We start from the raw sequence: 19,410 nt of genomic DNA on the forward strand, positions 1-19,410 counted from the left end.
TCTAATCCTTAATATTTACTACCCCGTATCCTTATTCTACCCCTAAGCCTATTTGTTACTTCCAAGGATTTTCTATTTATCTTATATTACAATATTTAGCTAAATATTCTTTAAATTTCTTGTTGTTCCTCCTTTTGTATCCGCTCCTGCCCTGCCAAATATTTGAGGGTCCCAAAAATGTTGATGGGCATTGCTATCCAAATTGTTTGCAGTGTGCCGCATCATGTGATTAATTATGTAGGACAGGTTCTTACCTGGGCCCCCCAATTTTTTATTCAATTGGGCACCCGTCGGAGAAGCAGGATTCTGTGCCCAATGCCTTATTCTGTTCCCCTGTGTCATTCTGCTGACGGGATGAGCCCTGCAGGTGGAAACATCTCTGGTGCCCTGCAGAATTCGAACCCAGAGCTGCAAGCACCCCCTGCCGACTCACTTCTGCCTCTTTTCAACAGGACGCAGAGGAAGCGGAGCATCAGCCAGAAACCTCTTCCGGCCGTGGGGAGGCCCAAACCGCAGCCCAAGGCTTCTGGGCCACGATGCCGCGCTCTGTACCAGTACGTCGGGCAGGATGTGGATGAGATCAGCTTCAACGCGGGCGACGTGATAGATATATTGATGGAAGGTAGGTCTGCAATGCGGTCTGTGACTCACGCAAGAAAGGGGTGAGGAAGCTGTGGTTTTGCAAGGCAGAAATCCACATTTCTATGGGGGGGGAGGTACAGGTGGGTCTGAGGTCAGCCATAGGGCAGGCGGGCAGTGGCAAAAGTGTGCAGGGCTGCCCCCTTCTTCTGAAGCTGTCTCCCCACCAGACACCCTTTCCGCTCTCTCTGCCACTTTCGTACCCTCCAACGTTTCTCTGATGAAAGTAGGGACATCCTATTCCTGCATTATTATTATTATTATTATTATTATTATTATTATTATTATTCCCTGTCCGTCTTACTGGGTTGTCCCAGCCACTCTGGGCAGCTTCCAGCACATATAAAAACATAATAAAACATTAAGGTAAAGGGACCCCTGACCATTAAGGCCAGTCATGGCCGACTCTGGGATTGCGGCACTCATCTCGCTTTATTGGCCAAGGGAGCCGGGCGTACAGCTTCCGGGTCATGTGGCCAGCATAACCGAGCCGCTTCTGGCAAACCAGAGCAGCGCACGGAAACGCCGTTTACCTTCCCGCCAGAGTGGTACCTATTTATCTACTTGCACTTGACGTGCTTTCGAACTGCTAGGTGGGCAGGAGCAGGGGCCGAGCAACGGGAGCTCACACCGTCACAGGGATTCGAACCACCAACCTTCTGGTCGGCAAGTCCTAGGCTCTGTGGTTTAACCCACAGCGCCACCCGCGTCCCTTAATAAAACATTAAACATTAACAAACCTCCGTATCCAGGGCTGCCTTCAGATGTCTTCTAAAGGTTGTATATTTCTCCGATGGAAATAGGGACGACCTAAGGAAAAGCTGGGGACACGGGTGGCGCTGTGGGTTAAACCACAGAGCCTAGGACTTGCTGATCGCAAGGTCGGCGGTTCGAATCCCCGCGGCAAGGTGAGCTCCCGTCGTTCGGTCCCAGCTCCTGCCCACCTAGCAGTTTGAAAGCACTCCTAAGTGCAAGTAGATAAATAGGTACCGCTTTATAGTGGGAAGGTAAACGGCGTTTCCGTGCGCTGCGCTGGTGCTAGCTCGCCAGATGCAGCTTCGTCACGCTGGCCACGTGACCCGGACAGTGAGCAAGATGAGCGTGCAACCCTAGAGTCGGTCACGACTGGCCCTGACGGGCAGGGGTACCTTTTTAAGGAAAAGCTGAACATTCTGGGATCAAATCAGAAACCAGGACAGCCTCTGAAAATCCAGGACTGTCCCTGGAAAGTAGGGACACTTTGAGGGACTGTAGAATAATCCTGTTTTCACCAGAGAATGTTGGAGCGTATGCACGTAGCTAGGGCAGGGGAGGAGAGCAAAGAAAGGCTAGATTTCAAGAGATGGTTTTAAACAGCAGCTGTTTCAACAAAGCAGGGATGGAGGGCGGCATGGGGGTTAACAAGCAACACAAACACCTTGTCATATATTATTATATTGTTTTTGCAGACCCCTCCGGATGGTGGAAAGGACGGCTTCATGGGAGAGAAGGCCTCTTCCCGGGGAATTATGTTCAGAAGATCTGAGCAGTGCTCCATCCTGTGGCCAGATCATACAAAACCAGCTCTTGAAAGAGAGAGCTTGCGCCATGCGCAAGGAACCCCTGCCACATGCGTTGCAAAGCACATGGGAGTCAGGAACGCTGCCTCCTTGACTGCTGTTTCCAGAACTGCAAACGCTTTGGCATGTGGGTTTTTTTCAGCAAAGGCAACCTTTGCACCCCAGCCCTCACTGTGTTGATATTTTTTGCTGTTCTGGTGCTATCTAAAGGGGTACGGCAACTAGGGTATTTTTTAAAGGGATATGAGTTATGGAGGCATGCTGGCGGAGGCATTGCACAACGACCGCCTTTGATGTGTTCTCTGCACAATGTTGCAATGCTTTTTTGGGCGGGGGGGTGAGTGGGAGAGGCAGGGAGGCCCAGGAAGGAATTAAAAACTCTTGTTTCGAAATGCACATTGTCTTCTTCATAATGTCAATTTAGGGTGCAAGCACACTCATTCGAAGCACACATGGGCATAGCCAAGGGAGCAGTTGCCCCCCGATCAAGTAAATAAAAATACTTATCTAAAAGTAGACATAATGAGAATATTGGGAACTGAAATCCTCGCTGAGTTCAAAAGGAAGTAATTTAGAACAACAGTTGCTGAGACATTTCATTCTGAATCTGCTACCAGCCTTTCTCAACCTGTGGGCCCCCAGATGTTGTTGAACTACAACTCCCATCACCCCTAGCTAGCAAGGCCAGAGCTCAGGGATGATGGGAGTTGTAGTCCAACAACATCTGGGGACCCACAGATTGAGAACTGCTGCGAGCCAGGCAGAGGATAGGTGTGGGGCCTGCAGCCCCCTAACCTAAAACTGGCTACGATCATGGGAGGGGAAGCCTTGGCCCATTTTGATTTGCTAAAAATCAAGGGTGTGCCTGTTTGCAGAGTTTAGCTTCCCCAGTTGTGTAAAGCGGATTGGGCTCATGACCACAGATCGTTCCAAGGTGGTAGGGAAATAGGAAGATCCTTTTTTTTAGCCAGGCCACCAGGCTGTTTTATCCACAACAGCGGTTGCCAAACCTTTGGGGACCAGCACCCCCTACAAAAAACCTGGTTCAGAATAGCAGTTTGCAAAGCCCGCCCAGGAAGATCACAAGGCAATCAAGATTCAAAACAGTAAACATCCATTGCAATTTATTTAAAATCTAATTGGAACTATTTAGTTGAATTAATTCAACAAATGGGACTTAGAATCGTGGAATCGTTCAACAAGTGTCATTCTAACCTAGAAACCTAGAATCATAGTTGGAAGAGACCACAAGGGCCATCGAGTCCAACCCCCTGCCAAGCAGGAAACACCATCAGAGCACTCCTGACATATGGTTGTCAAGCCTCTGCTTAAAGACCTCCAAAGTAGGAGACTCCACCACACTCCTTGGCAGCAAATTCCACTGTCAAACAGCTCTTACTGTCAGGAAGTTCTTCCTAATGTTTAGGTGGAATCTTCTTTCTTGTAGTTTGGATCCATTGCTCCGTGTCCGCTTCTCTGGAGCAGCAGAAAACAACCTTTCTCCCTCCTCTAGGTGACATCCTTTTCTATATTTGAACATGGCTATCATATCACCCCTTAACCTCCTCTTCTCCAGGCTAAACATGCCCAGCTCCCTTAGCCGTTCCTCATAAGGCATCATTTCCAGGCCTTTGACCATTTTGGTTGCCCTCCTCTGGACACGTTCCAGTTTGTCAGTGTCCTTCTTGAATTGTGGTGCCTAGAGGTTCAGGTTTGCATTGGCCTTTATTTTTATGATTATGATTCATTGGGGTTGGAGCCAGCATCTTGCTCGCATCAGACTGAGAGCTTTAGCATAGAATCGTAGAGCTGGAAAGGACCACCAAGGGTCATCTAGCCCAACCCCCTGCAATGCAGGAATCTCAACTAAAGCATCCATGACACATGGCCATCCAAACTCTGCTTAAAAACATCTACATCCCTTTAATTATCGGCTTAGGCAAGATGTGTCCAAAACATGTCCCTTTCCCCTTCTGGCTGAGATGGGGCACCTCAGGCGTTGGGGACAACTGAGGTCCTGCAAACCTTCCTCTCTGGCCCTGGACACTCCCCAGCCCTGCCCTGTCTCACTTTCCTTGAGTGCTTTTAGCTTTGACAGAATGTGCCAATGAACTGCGGCAACACCTCTTGCGGGTCTGGGTAGACTCCGTAGACTAGCATGGGTAGGCAAACTAAGGCCCGGGGGCCAGATCCGGCCCAATCGCCTTCAAACGGTCCAGGAATCGGTGTTTTTTTACATGAGTAGAATGTACTCTTTTATTCAAAATGCATCTCTGGGTTATTTGTGGGGCCTGCCTGGTGTTTTTATATCAGTAGATCGTGTGCTTTTTATTTAAAATGCACCACTTGGGTTATTTGTGGGGCATAGGAATTAATCCCCCCCGCAAAAAAAAAAAAATAGTCCGGCCCCCCTACAAGGCCTGAGGGACAGTGGACTAGCCCCCTGCTGAAAAAGGTTGCTGACCACTGCGGTATAGAATAGTGTTATCCTGCTGGTCAGATAACTTTTTAATTTTTGGCCCCATCCACCACTGTCAGCAATTCCCTAAAAGGTAGCTCTAAGGTTGAAAAAGTTTCTCCACCTGTTATTTTTTTGCACCTGCCTTAAGGTTTCCAGCAGGTCGGGGGGACGACCTATCCTAGGTTTAGTTGTGGTGCCGACAATGCCAAGGTTGCAGGTTTGATCATCTTATGGGACAACTGCAGTGTCCCAACTCTACAATTCTGTTTACTTACTTATGCCACAAAGTCGCTTCAATACCTGTCTTGTGAGCAGTGTACGTACGTACGTGACCCTCGGGTAAAGATCACAGCAGCAAGCATTTTGCCTTGGCGTCCGATTTGTCTGTGTAGACAATGCTCAGCTAGGTGGATCCATGGTTTGCTGCAGTGTAACTGGCAAAAGTAGACTGTCTCGAGATGGGAACACAGGATGGGTGTTTTTTTTAACAAAGAGGGGCTGCTTTACAGGGTATAAAACCAGCCGCCACCTAGTATTAAAGGAACGAAGTTGAGAAGCCACGGGTTGGGACTTCTCATAGCAACAAGCTCAACTGAGGCGAGGGGACATGGTAGAGAAGTAAGAATGCAGAGACGTGCACATTTCCTACAGCTGCTTGTCTGGACTGCTGCAACAACTCAACCACCAGTCCCAATTTAAGATTACCAGGCACTAGGGCTGGGCGATATCTTGATAAAACCTGCTTTGGATGATATAAGTTCGTATCACGCTATCGGTTTCATAATTTTTGACCTGGCAATATACTGCAAATCATGGTGTCTGTGTGTGCTATGCAAAAATCAGAATGTGGGGAAAACCACGAAGCCAGCCAATGACTCTACATAGCTCCATCCTTCTCAATCAGTGTGATACATTATCGCGATGTTTAGCTGGTGATATATTGTGATGTTGAACACCAGCTATCGCCCAGCCCTACTAGGCACCTAGGAAACAGCCAAGTCCCTGCTTGCAGGACACAGGAAAGTAATCTTAAGAGGCCCACTCAGCACCCTAGAATCCCATCTATCTTGAAGCAATACTGACAATAACACAAATGAGCCACAACCCTGGAAAGGCTCTGAATCAGCACCAAATTACGTTGTTGAGAAGAGGACCCCCCAACAAGGCCAGGTGATGTTGTGGAATATGCAACTGTGTTGCTTGAAAGGACCCTGATTTGAGTGAAAAAACTATTCCCTGAAGAAACTGAACCTTCACAGTAGGACCAACATCATGATCTCGTCAGCAAAGCTAGGGAACACCCACCGCTTTTCTCGATGTTGCTGAACTACAAATGTCATCTGCCTCCAACCACACTAGCTAGGAATGAGAGGAGCCAAGAACCCAACATGCCTCACTACTGCTCTCCAAGTCCAGGCTAAAAAAACCCTTCCTAGCCGAACATACCAACTGTTATTAAACATTAAAACTAGCAATAAAGTAAAATATAAACTTTTATTTAGAATTAAAAGCAAATACTTCAGTATCACAAACACACAATATTAAACTTCCAAGAAATATACTGCTAATTTGGAGTGAGCATTTATTTTTTTTCTTTGCACAATCACAACATGCGGACAAATCCAGGAGAGAGGAAAAAAAACAAGATGACAAACAGGTGGAAATTTTCAACATCTTTCCCCCCACACCACCACCACCAGAGCAGCCTGTCACAAATAATTCGTACAAAGGAACAAGTCATCTTTCTTTCTTTTTTTCCGGCGCTTGTGCGCTACGCGTCATTTAAAGATGTTGACAAAATTTCTACAGATTCATCTTTGACAAAGAGAAAACAAGAGAGAGAAAAGCTCTAACAAGGCAAACACTGCAATCTAGTCTTCTTCGGAAGAGTCTCGTTCGAAGGTGTACGCCATGAAGCAAGCATCGGGTCTCTTGGGGACAAGGGCATGCCCGGGTCTCACAATCTCAAAGCCCAAGAAGCTGAAAGTACGGAGCAGCGAGGCTGCCGGGGAGAGAAGAGATGTAGGGTGAGTTCCCCAGATGAAATTAAACACCCCGTTTGCCCCCCATCTCCCACTCATGCCACCGGGGAGGTGACACGGGTTCCTCGCGCACACACCCAGCCACAGAGCCAGCCTCTCTTACCTCTGTCGTCTCTATTCTTGTGGAAGCAAATGAAGACATGGTCCACTTGAAGTTGTTCTTCAGCAAACTCAAGAAGAACTGCAAAACTGGAGGTGGGGGGGGGGGAGAACAGGAAGCAAGTGAAAACTCTTGTTTTCCACTTCCCTGCTCAAGAAGTATTTTATGCAACTGTGGTTTTGATTTGGGCAGAGGAAAAGTAGCAGAAGCTCCTTAAGGAGCCAGCAGCTGCCATTTATAGCTTAATAATCTCCTGGGGCTGAACGGACTACAGAAATTACCCAGGATGGCCTCTGCCCTGCAATGCTACTGTCAAGAACTGGTTTTAGGAATTAAGAGGCACATGTGGGAATTTAGAAGAACCTGGACTGCATTCCTTTCCTGTTAAACACAGGCCTCTCTTTTTTGAAGCCCCACACCACCTCTGTGGAAAAGCAGGAAACACGTATGTACTTAATAGGTACAGAAGTAGAATAGCACAGGTTCCCCAGGACCAATTTAACGAGAAATTCCTCCATTCTCCTGTAAAGGGAAGGGAGGGGCACCTAGTATTTGAAGAGCATCAGCCAATCCCTGTTGCACCACCAGCACCACCTGATCCCCAGTGGCCAATTAGAGGCCTCTGGGAAGCCCAGCAGAACAGTCTGAAAGACATCAACCCCCCCCCCCAAAACAGCACACTGTCTGCAAACTCGGAGGGTCCACTTAGCCATAGCAGCCAATTGTCAGCAGATAAGACTACTCATCCGCTGTGAACCTGCCTAATCAGTGTGTAAAGCACACCGCACAACACAACACACCAAGAAATGTATCAAGGATAGACCCCGAGGGCAGTTCTGTAAAAGCCACAGATTCAAGAACGAGACTTGACCATAGCTATAAATTTGCTGGCGGCCTCCCTCACCCCACTCCGACCATGACAACAACCGAGGCACACCTGAACTCCTTCCGCCCTTTACCTGTCCTTGCTCCCTTCAGGCAGAGCGCCATTGGGAATTTCGATGTACAAGTTGTTATTGTTCAACACAGCTTTCCAGCTGATGTGTTTGGCATCCGTAAGCCTGGACTGGACATTCAGGATTCTCGTCCTGTTATTAGATGTTATCTCTTCTGTTACATTCAGCCGATTATCCTAAAGGAAACAGAAAGGTGTTTTTTTTTAATCTGCTTATGGCTATGGGGGAAGCGTTAGGCTGAATCTACTGTGAGTCCCGCTCAGAGTAGACCCACTGAAGTTTAAGGGCACATCTCAGCCTAATCTCTAAAACCCTTAAAATATGCAGGGATTAACCCCACGTGCAGAGTACAAGCATACTTACGGAATAAAATAAGTTAGCTGAAAGATTGTGATCCCTCTGACAATTCCCTCGCCCACCTGGGATCTTCAGGGGTGGGTGAGGGGCATCAGGAGCACCACCGAGGCCCCGGACCCAGGTTACTACAGCAACTGAAGGACACTCTGGAACTGAGAAAAAGAGAGGGGGAAAGTGGTCAGGGTTGCACAACTAGGGAGGACATCAGAATTTCTTATGGACTAGTAGCATGAGCTCCAAGTTTGAACAAGCCTCCCAAAAATTAACACCCCCCCCAAATTGCTTCCAACTCCAAGAATCATGCAAATGTCACACTTGTCTGTTGAATGCTAATGCACAAAACAAACTGGACGCACTCCTGCTGTTTTGCTATCTGCTATTCTCTGGGGAGTTGCTTAAGTTTTCAGAGTTAACGGGATCTCCAACCCATGAAGCAGGCAGGGGCCGGGGAGAGGACTGACTAAAAGGCTCCCATTCTAGTTGTTTAACTAGCACTCTATTGCCCCATCAGCCCACAAACATGTTCATTCCCTATTAGACTCTTGCCGCACTCACATTCTATAGAACTGGAAGCCCTTTCCATTCCCCTTTACTGGTTGCAATAAAATACATAAAACTTCAGTAATCCATAATATGTTTTGCTTCTTTCTACTGGGAATTTAATGGGAATTTAATACTGGAAGCAGCAAGCCTGCAAGCTAAATTGGAGAACTGCCATTTAAAAACAAACAAAAAAGTGCATGCATCCACACGTTAAGAATGGAACATGCAGCTGCAAAATACCAACCCCTATTTCTGAATTTCTAAGCTGCCATTTAAATGTCCCGCACAGCTGAAGCAAGCTAGCCGTGCAGCATTCACGTACAGTGCTATGTCAACAGCAAGCCAGCTGAATTGAATGGGCTCCGTCTCCTTTTTAACATCAACAGCGGGGTGATGATAATCGCTGTCCCACTTAGCCCCTCCCTCTGCACCATCCTTCACCCTGCAGGCTCTCACTGGATGCGTCACCTCAGCAGATGAAGCAGATCAAGGTTCCCCTCGGGGAAATTCTCACAACCATCCTGCCAGCAGCCATTTGCAAAACAGTATAAACAAGGGGTGGGGAGGAAGCCCTGTCATCCACCATTTTGAACAGCCAAAAAAGAAACAACCGCCCCACTAATCCCTTAACGCGATATGCAGTGCTTTGCTCAAAGGATTGCACAACAATCCGATTTATTTTATTCCCCCTTCAGCCACACAAGCTGGGCTCAAGGTTGCTCAATGTGGGGGGGGGGGGAAATGACTGAGTCATCTGAGGCGCAGAAAAATGCTGCTCCGGGTTACAATGGTTTGTGACTTATTTTAAGGACTTCTGACAGGCAGTATCTACTCATTAAGGGTGCCTTTTCCATGTACATTTGCTATTGTAATTTCTGGTTTGATGCCACAGGCCATCCAGTTACTAACTCCATCGTCTTACAATGCTCTGTGCTGTTTCAGTTTGGATAAGTGGGAGAATGGTTCCAGGCAGGAAACCACAGGGAATGCTTTATTTTTTTAATTAAATTTGGCAGTTGCTTTATCTTGCTCAGGGCAACTCAAAATGGCATACAACCAAACGGACAAATAATAAACACCCCATCGGTACATAAAAATCAAATCTCCTTCCTTGGAGGTTTTTAAGGAGAGGTTAGATGCCCATCTGTCATGAGTGCTTGAGCTGAGATTCCTGCATTGCAGGGGGTTGGGCTAGATGACCCTTGGGGATCCCTCCCAACTCCGCAATACATTAAAAACACCCCACCCACTTCTGAAAAGCCACAGACAGTTAAAGGCCTGGTTACAGAGGACAGTTTTTACCTGGTGCCTAAAGATAAAGGATTGCGCCAAGAGAACTTCTCTGGGGAGAGCATTCCAGAAACGGGGAGCCACCACAGAAAAAGGTCCATTCTAGTGTTCAAGATCTACCACCCTTAGTGTTTTCCACCATGAACTCAGCTCTCTCCTTAAGTAGCCATTACGCCCAGGGTTCAACACCCCTCTATCCTTGCAGTCCGCCAAGGAATTGGCCCTGTTACGCAGGAAGCCCAAGCTGCTTATCTAAAGACAACTGTTTCTATTCAGTGTAACGAAGACTGCAATCCACAGGTGGGGGACCAATCGCCAGTTCCCCATCAATCACCTAACTAAGGCAGGCTCCTGCGAGCCTGGATCTGAGCAAGCATGGATGTCTTGGGTGCTCCTGAGTAGGAGAATCACTTGAAACATAGGCTGGCTGTGCCTCACCAGTCTGCGGATCCAAATTATGCACTCTTGCTTTGTAAATTCAACACCCACTGTTGAACCGAGAGGATTCAAAGCAAGAAGGGAGACTATTCCAGACTGGATTCAACCCAGTTCCAGCCTCAGCTCCCTGCAAAACATTTGCCTTTAACTCAAACCCCCCTGCATTGTGTTCTGAGGTCATTTCAACAGCGCTGCCAGGGCTGTTCAGAGAAATAGGGGTCTGATTCAAGCCCCACCCCCGAAGGATAGTTGACAGGAGGAGGGCATTCATTCCTGCACTGCAGTGGGGTGGACTAAATGACCCAAGGGGTCCCTTCTATGAGGACCCTGCTCTATCTAAACCTAGCTGATCAACACCTAGAGCACATCAAGGGACAAACTCAATCTCTGGGAGAAGAGCTGACCCAAGCTGCTCACCCCACCAACATCCCAAGCAGGGGATGACTCAAGTTTACACTACCAAGTGCTACTGCATACTTAACCCAGCCTGGCCAATGATTAGGGACAAGGAAGACACCATGTTGGGGGCAGGTTAGTCTAAACAGGGCTCTCTGCAACAGGATTTTAGGCAAGTGGTGTCAGGAAGAACATGAAGGCAACCATTGCCACAGCATTCAGTTACAGGGGTACCTCCGGTTGCGGGTGGGATCCATTCCGGAGCTCCGGTCGAATCCAGAGTTTTTTGCAACCAGAGGTGCCTGTTCTGTGCATGCGACGAAACCCGGAAAAATACTTCCGGGTTTGCCGCATGCGTATCCTGAAGGATACGTAACCAGAGGTGTGCGTAAGTAGAGGTACCACTGTATATGCCTTGTACACTATGCTTCAGAGATCCAAATCCCAGAGCAGGAAAGGAATATGGCCTGTACCTCTTAATTATGTAGGGAACAGGCCACAGTGTAAACTATTACATGTAAAAAAAAGCCCGGACCTTGCTTAAAGCAGGTCAGAGATCCAATTTCCCACCCCTGGGATTGGTCAAAACAAGATGTCTTTCTCAGAGAAACAGATTTCTTTTCTTTAAAAAAACACCACCATTCTTGGATCAGCTGCTACTTTTGCACTGAGATTTGAGAAAAGGGAGCTGAGGCATGAGCTACTACAGAGAAGCTTCTTTGCAATGCTTCTGGCAGGCGCTACAACCATCTCTTCTGAGCTCATGAAGAAGGGCAACGCAACTAAGGAAGGGCTATTAGAGGGCAAAAAGATGCAAGTGCCACCCAAGACGTCTCCAGCATTCTCTTGCACCCGACACTTCCACCCCCATTTCTCATTCTCGAAGGAACATCCCTTCCTAGGTAGTGCCAATAAAGTGTGCACCTGCAGATCTTAGCAGACAGACAAGGCGACAGGTTAGGAGGAAGGGGAAGTGGGTCCTCTGCCAGTTCTGGGAAGGTTCAGTTGGCCAAGGCCCCATGTCAGCTCTAATGGCACTAAGAAAGAAAGTTCAGGGCAAGCCACACCCAGAGGACAACAGCTAGGAAACTCCCCACTCTCCCGGAGGCGGACAGTTACATCTCAATAATGCTCAGTTTGAGGTGCTTCTTCTAACATGATGAAAAGTGGAGGAAAAGACATTATTAAGCCCTACTGCTGGCAAGAGTGAATTAAGTGCTTGCCTTGTGAATTTGTCCCCACCTCAAATATTGTTTAAAGCCCCCACCCCTTTTCTAAAAAGCGGTCCCATTTCTGAATTCAGTGACATGGGAAATCTAGAGGAGGTTTTTACTAAACCTGGTGCCCTCCACAGGTTTTGAACTTCCATCTCCCATAAGCGCCAGCCAGGACTGCCACTAGTCATTGCAGCCCAAAAGGTTTGGAGGGTACTAGGTTGGTGAAATCTGATTTGGATTATGTAGTAAAGACACTGTTTTCTTTCTACACACACTCTCTATGTATCGAACGGGGCTTCCCTCTACTTGGGACCCTAGTGTTATACATATCCACCTGGAAGAATTGTTTAAATGTGGTTATTTTAACAATGCACATCAGTGAGAATATTTGCACTGCTGAAGATTTGCCTTTGCTGTATGAATACATAGGATATTCTACAAAAAAGAAAAGTCAGATGGGTATATGTGTGGGCATTGTCGGCCAGAAGGTGTCTAAAAAGGATAGAACTTTTTTTATGTACGCTACAACAGCAGCAAGAATTCTTATCGCTAAGCATTGGAAGATCCAAGATTTGCCCACACTGGAGGACTGGCACACGCAACTGATGAACTACATGGAATTAGCCGAGATGACTGCAAGGATTCGAGACTTGGGAGAAGAAGCAATGGAGGAGGACTGGAAAAAATTTAAAGACTATTTGCAAAAGTATTATAAGTTATATGAAACATAAGATGTCGTGTGATTGGGAATCTAGCTCCAGTAACAAAACTTAATTATTTATGAAATTTGACAAGATTTATGAAAGAATCAAGGTTTAAATGGGTAAAAACGATATTATGGTATATTGCTCAGAGTATATATTGATCAAGAGATTTAAATTTAAACTGTAATTGAAAATAGAAAGAAACATACGAAATAAGGATATAATTTGCTGATAAATTTATTGTTAAGAAATGCATTCTGCGAGGGATGGGGGAAGTCCAATGGAAATTTGAAATGAGTTATTGAAATGGTCGTGTTTTTCTTTTTCCTTTTTTTCTGGTCTTTTTTTTTTTTTCTTACTTTTTGATCTCTTTGTTATTTTTGTAAAAAATGTAATAAAAATTATTATAAAAAAAAAAAAATATGTGTGAAAGCTCAAGTTGCTACAGCACGAGATTCTTTAATCTCAGGGTAGTGGGTTTGAGCCCCACATTAGGCACAAGATTCCTGCATTGCAGGGGGTTGGACTGGATGACTCTAGTGGTCCCTTCCAACTCTACAATTCCTGTGTGTTTCATTAATGTAAAGGTAAAGGAACCCTGACCATTAGGTCCAGTCGTGGCCGACTCTGGGGTTGTGGCGCTCATCTCGCTTTATTGACCGAGGGAGCTGGCGTACAGCTTCTGGGTCATGTGGCCAGCATGCCTAAGCCGCTTCTGGCGAACCAGAGCAGTGAACGGAAACGCCGTTTACCTTCCCTATTTATCTACTTGCACTTGATGTGTTTTCAAACTGCTAGGTTGGCAGGAGCAGGGATCAAGCAACAGGAGCTCACCCCATCGCGGGGATTTGAACCGCCAACCTTCTGATCGGCAAGTCCTAGGCTCTGTGGTTTAACCTACAGCGCAACCCACATCCCCTTCATTCATTAATGTAGATTTCCCTAAATAAAGGTAGAACCACTGCCTTCCCAGTGATTAACAAAGGGGTCGTAAATATCTCTCCACAAGGATTAGGCAGGTGCTCCACTTTTATGTATCCCTGCACGTAACTGTTTTTCACAAAAGGCTCCCAAGGTTTTGATAGGAAAGAGTGGAAGTTGGTGCCCATTTTTCCTTTATGATGTCACTCGTTTCCCTGAAACGTATACTGAGTAAGGTGTCTAAAAATGTCTTGCGTCTCAAGGGAGGGATGAAGCCTTTCCCCTAATGATAAAAAGAGGATTTGTATTTTGTCTGGATCAGGGGAAGGTCTCTCATGTAACCAATGATCTCGTCTGCAACAAATGAGAGCAGAACCTCATTCTTTCCTAGAGAGCAGATGCTTCTGCCTCACTCTGGGGCAGGCAGTGGAGAGGGAAGACCCCACATCCTTCCCCGCAATGATCAGATATGGGTTTTGCTTCATCTGTCCCTTCATACTATTTAGACAGAGACTTCTCTGGGGGGTGAGTACCAAATGAAGGACAAGAGGCAAGTGTTTTTTCTCACTATAGAATATAAAAGTGCACCTTACTTTCCCTCATCCTAGCATATACATACATACATATTTAAAATAGTACCTCCTCCTCTGTGGAGTGTTCAGTGCCTGGTGGCCAATTGTCATTTTACACAAAGGCACGTGATTGATAAAATTCTATTTTGTCCCGTGTGATCAAATAGTCTCATTCCCTGCAAACATATACAGGTAGGAACTTTCCTCTAAGTGTTGGCTGCCAAGTAGGTGTACGGGCAGCAGAAAGTGGAAGGACAAACTTGAACTTCCCAAAAGAACAAGGATGAGGCTCACATTCTTCCCCTTCCCCCTTTAAAATTGGCCCCTTTCTTCCTAAACGTTGGTGCTATAAGTGTGTGTTGGGTTGTGTGTGAAAGAGCAACAAACAATTTGTTTCGTTTCTTAACAGAAGTGGGCCTCACTCTGCCCTTCCTCCCTATGGATACAGAATTTTGAGTTCTGTAAAGAACAAAGGTGACACTCACTCTCCCCTCTCCCCACACTCAGTATATGAATAGTGGTTGTCAATGAGGTATAGTTGGCAGTGTACGGCACCAAAGAGACTCTTCACCATCATGCACAATTATTTTTTTCAAAGAATCCCTGACTTAAACCTAGCACTTTTTTCCCTCCACCCTAACTCTGAACATAATTTAGCTATGAGGCACCTAGGCAAACCGCAAGGCCCTACTGAATAAAGAACTTTGAGAGGTGTTAGGGAAAAGATCACCCACACACTATCTGTATGTACAGAACCTAACCAGGCAGAAGCTGAAACCTAAATATGTCCCTTAACAAACACAAATGGTGCCTTATAGCTAAAGTATGTTCAGGGCATTTTATATATCTTTAGCTTGCTCCTAGTTTTTAAAACTGTTGCTTCCTTACTAAATCACATCGCTTTTAAAATCTCTTATTCTCTATTCAAAATATTTTGGTCATCTCTAATTCCCCTCCCATTTAGAAAAATCTCTAGCCCCCTCTGAGTTTTAAACCTCTAGTATCATCCCCCCCATTAAACATATTTTTCTCTGCGGTCCCCCACCATCCCTATGCCAGATAAAACCCCCCAAAAAAATATTTAAAAATGGGGTGCTGGGGGGCGGCGGAGAAAAAAGGGGGAGGGGAAATCACGGGTTTTCCTTCCTTTTTGAAGTACTTTTACATTTACAGCCCCTTCCTTTCTCAAAAATACTTGAATATCTTCCCCCTTTTTTATTCCCGTCTTTTTTTTAAAAAAAAGCTCTAGAGCCCCCTCCCTTTTTCAAAGTATAGTTTCATCTCTAGTCCCCCTACATGTCCTACTTTATCTCTATCCTCTCCCTATACGCACAGGTATTTATTTATATGTATAAAGTGCTAGAAAAAAGGGAGATGGAGAAAAGGGGAGGGGCGTGGCCAAAGCAAGCCCAGCCCTTCTCGGGCCCTTCGGGCGAGGGGCGTGGCTTATAGGGCGTGGCCTGCGCGACAAGGCCGCGGCCCGTCAGGCGAAGCGAGGCGCCTGCTTGGGGGGGGGGGTTCCTTTCTCTTTCCCTCCTCACCTCCTCAAAGCGGCGCTGGCGGGCAGGGCGGGCATGTCGGCGGGGACGTGGGTCTTTTTATTTCCTTCTTTCTCGCGTGCGAAGCAGTGACTGTTGAGGATCCGCTGCAGGGAGGATTTCACCATCCGGGCCGCCCCCTGGTCGCCGAACCCCCGGTCGGGTCTTTCCCCCCGCCGCCTCCTCCTCCTCCTCCTCCTTCTCGGCTCCCCCTCGCGGCAGCTGCTTCCCTTCCTTCTTCTCCCTTCGGCTGCACAAAATGGCGGAGCGGAACGTTCCGACAGCCGCCTTTATGTAGTGGTGGGCGGAGCCCGGGGGCCTTATGGCCACGCCCACCTCGCGCGTTTTACGCCTATGGGAGCAAAGGCCGCGTCTACCTTCTAGCATAAGGCGGCTTGCCACGCCCACTCCTCCGCAAATAAGGGCAAGGCCACGCCCACTTCTCCTCCCCCGCTCCCCCCTCCCTGTTCCCCCTCTTTTTTCATCTTTACCGTTTTTCCTCTCTGAGGTAAACAATATTTTCTTTCCCCTCCCCCACTCACCGTGAAGGGCTTTCCTGATTGGCTGAGGGGCCTTGGCGCAGAAAAGGAAGGAGGCGGGTTAAGATGATTGGCAGCTCGCATAATGCTTTCACACAAACGCACATAAAAGAGGGAAGGCGGAGCCATGCTGAAGCGGACTTCTCTAATTGGCCGAGGGAGATGATCTTGGCGATTCGATTGGCTGAGAAGGTGGCATTCTTGAAGTCAGTTGAAAATGAGAGAGCGATGGAGGGGGCAGCTCCTCAGTGGGCTGAGGTAAGGTGCGCATGCGCAGGTGTGGAAGCGCGAAGGGGTATTTTATTACTATTCTCTCATAAATAAATGCCTCGTTATTGAATAATATAAAGTTTTATTTATTAGGTAAAACAAATATAAATAAATATTAAATACCCATAAACTCCTTCCTAGAAAACATTCTCCTCAGACGCTCATAAATTGCCTCAGCTGAAATACATAAAACGCTGAGAGACCCATTCAATCCACAGGATTTCCATAAAACAAATATTTCTCATGAAGAATAATTTTCCACAGATAATTTCTTAAAATGTGGATTCCCCCCCCCTTTTCTCTTTACCTCACAGAATAGCTCCTCGAGGCACGAACAGAAAATCCTTCGTTTTATCCCCCTTTTATCACATTTTCTGTAACAGATTATGTTATATTATATTTGCTGATTAATATCCTACAGCCCATTAAATGTATCTGTGGGAAGGGGGGAGTTATCGCTTCATTGTTTTGGTTTAATTATTCACTTGTGTTTTAACTTGTATTTTATTATGTGAACTGCCCTGGGGATCTCTTGATGAAGGCCGGTTAATGATGATGATGATGATGATGATGGTTGTATACAACTTAACCCCAAAACCCTAAACATGTTTAGTCAGAAGTAAGCTCCATTCATTTCAATGGGTTTCTTCTTTGGAAGACTTCACTGGATGCAGCCCAAGTTACCTCGACCATGTATAGAATTATTTTATTATTATTATTATTATTATTATTATTCAATTCCCTGTGGTTACATTGAGAAACCCATATAGAACACACACAACACCCCCAAACCTTTTTCAGATTTAAAAATCCCTTGACCCTTAACTGCACATTTATTTAGTTCTAAAAAATATATTTATCAACCATCAAACTAAATATTGCGGGGGCAGGAAACACTCAGGTTGGTGTACGATGAAGACATTTAAACATTGCAAAATCATAAAATCATAACATACCAAAAAAAAGGGAAGAAAAAAAAAACGGCCAACACTGAATTAAATAAAGGGTGCCTCCATACTGGTATGGGGTTGTTTTATTCTTTGTGGCTGTATTCTGCCATCATTGTGCACATCAGTCATAGGAAATAAATATTTCAGTGTGGAGGCACCATGGCTTTGGAATTCCCTGCCTCTTGATACCATGGGTGAGCTTTTTCTGGTGCCTGATTGAATCACTTTTGGTTAGGCAAGGCCATCCAGACGTCAGCATATTTTAATCTTTGGCCCCGTCTGCATTGCACATTTGAAAGCATTATCATACCACTTTAAACAGTCATGGCCTCCTCCCTCCGGCAAAGGATCCTGGGAACTATAGTTTGCTAAGGATTGCTCAACATCAAAAAAAACTAGGATCATGGCCACTGGTCCCATCACCTCCTGGCAAACAGAAGGGGAAGAAATGGAGGCAGGGAGAGATTTTACTTTCTTGGGCTCCATGATCACTGCAGATGGTGACAGCAGTCACGAAATTAAAATACGCCTGCTTCTTGGGAGAAAAGCAATGGCAAACCTAGGCAGCATCTTAAAAAGCAGAGACATCACCTTGCCGACAAAGGTCCATATAGTTCAAGCTATGGTTTTCCCAGTAGTGATGTATGGAAGTGAGAGCTGGACCATCAAGAAGGCTGATCGCCGGAGAATGGATGCTTTTGAATTCTGGTGCTGGAGGAGACTCTTGAGAGTCCCATGGACTGCAAGAAGAACAAACCTCTCCATTCTTAAGGAAATCAGCCCTGAGTGCTCACTGGAAGGACAGATCCTGAAGCTTAGGCTCCAATACTTTGGCCACCTCATGAGAAGAGAAGACTCCCTGGAAGAGACCCTGATGTTAGGAAAGATGGAGGGCACAAGGAGAAGGGGACGACAGAGGACGGGATGGTTGGACAGAAGGTACCAGCATGAGTTTGACCAAACTGCGGGAGGCAGTGGAAGACAGGAGTGCCTGGCGTTCTGTGGTCCAGAGTCAGACACGACTCAACAACTAAACAACAAGAAGGATTGCTGAGAGTTGCCAGGCGACTCTCTATTTGCACAGAGCTACAGTTCCCAGAAGATTTAACTATCAATCCCTCTTCTTAGGAAAACTCCGGGAACTATAGCTCACTGAGGGGAATAAGGAACTCTTAAACACAATTTAGCTACTTAATGTTGGGTCAGATCATTGATGCAGCTCATATCGTACATTATATTCCTTTATCATTCTCATTCCTTTTTCTCATATTTCCAGCCATGCCTGCGATTTCATTTGAGTATAATATTTTCTCAGATAGTCCAAAAAGGATCTCCCCTCTTCCACAAACATTTTGTCTTTTAGGTCTCTTATTTTTGGCATCAATTTCACCATCTCCATAAAGTACAATCGTTTTAACGTCCACTCCTCTTTTGTCGGAACTACTTCTTCTTTCCATTTCTGGCTGCAGTGGAAACATAAACAATTTAACCAAATTTTGGGACCTCTTCCCCTATTATTCCCAAAAAGAATTGCTTCAGGCTTTTTTTTGGGGGGGGGATGACTATTTCAAACATCTTCAATTCATTGTTTATCATTTCCCAAAAGCCTGCCACTTTTTTACAAGTCTGCCGCATATGAAAAAATGACCCTTCAGCGTTTCCAAAATTTACTTGATACAGTCTTGTACATCTTGGCCAGTTTATTCAGCTGCTTAATGCTGAGTCGGATTATGGGTGCATCTCATTCAGTATTTCCTACACTGGCTGGCAGCAGCTCCTCTTCGCAGGGGAGCTCAAAGGATTGAACTCAGGATTCCATGGCTACAAAAGAGATGCTCTATGGCTGAGTTATATGTGGAGTTGGCAAGTCTGGCAACAAAAATTAGAGACCAGGAGGAGTCAGTGTTAAGGGAGGAGG

General features: G+C 46.1%; 2 protein-coding genes and 1 long non-coding RNA gene across 4 annotated transcripts in view; 1 reads left to right on the forward strand and 2 right to left on the reverse strand.

Moving 5' to 3' along the window:
* MYO1F (myosin IF) overlaps nucleotides 1–2,186 on the forward strand; it is a 52,318-nt gene extending 50,132 nt beyond the window's left edge. Inside the window, exons 27-28 of the mRNA XM_082206280.1 lie at nucleotides 453–622; nucleotides 2,088–2,186. Coding sequence (XP_082062406.1) covers nucleotides 453–622; nucleotides 2,088–2,164 — 247 coding nt within the window. The 3' untranslated portion in view covers nucleotides 2,165–2,186. The remainder of the gene's footprint in view (nucleotides 1–452; nucleotides 623–2,087) is intronic.
* Nucleotides 2,187–3,295: 1,109 nt separating this feature from the next.
* Nucleotides 3,296–4,715, reverse strand: LOC309523105. 2 transcript variants are annotated; one of them, XR_014215253.1, is made up of 3 exons: nucleotides 4,545–4,715; nucleotides 3,898–4,471; nucleotides 3,296–3,413 (listed from the first exon to the last, which is right to left on the reverse strand). It is a non-coding gene; the product is annotated as an uncharacterized lncRNA (long non-coding RNA). The 2 variants fall into 2 exon arrangements; XR_014215254.1 differs by lacking the exon at nucleotides 4,545–4,715 and having other exon boundaries at nucleotides 3,898–4,483.
* Nucleotides 4,716–6,134: 1,419 nt separating this feature from the next.
* OAZ1 (ornithine decarboxylase antizyme 1) lies at nucleotides 6,135–15,991 on the reverse strand. The gene is given in 6 exon segments (XM_082206755.1): nucleotides 6,135–6,661; nucleotides 6,805–6,890; nucleotides 7,761–7,933; nucleotides 8,121–8,207; nucleotides 8,209–8,266; nucleotides 15,737–15,991. Coding segments are annotated over 6 exon segments (660 nt in total). The 5' UTR covers nucleotides 15,862–15,991; the 3' UTR covers nucleotides 6,135–6,530.
* Nucleotides 15,992–19,410: the final 3,419 nt, after the last annotated feature.

Source organism: Podarcis vaucheri (genome assembly GCF_965113315.1).
Source record: "Podarcis vaucheri genome assembly, chromosome: 18".
Lineage (NCBI taxonomy): Eukaryota > Metazoa > Chordata > Lepidosauria > Squamata > Lacertidae > Podarcis > Podarcis vaucheri.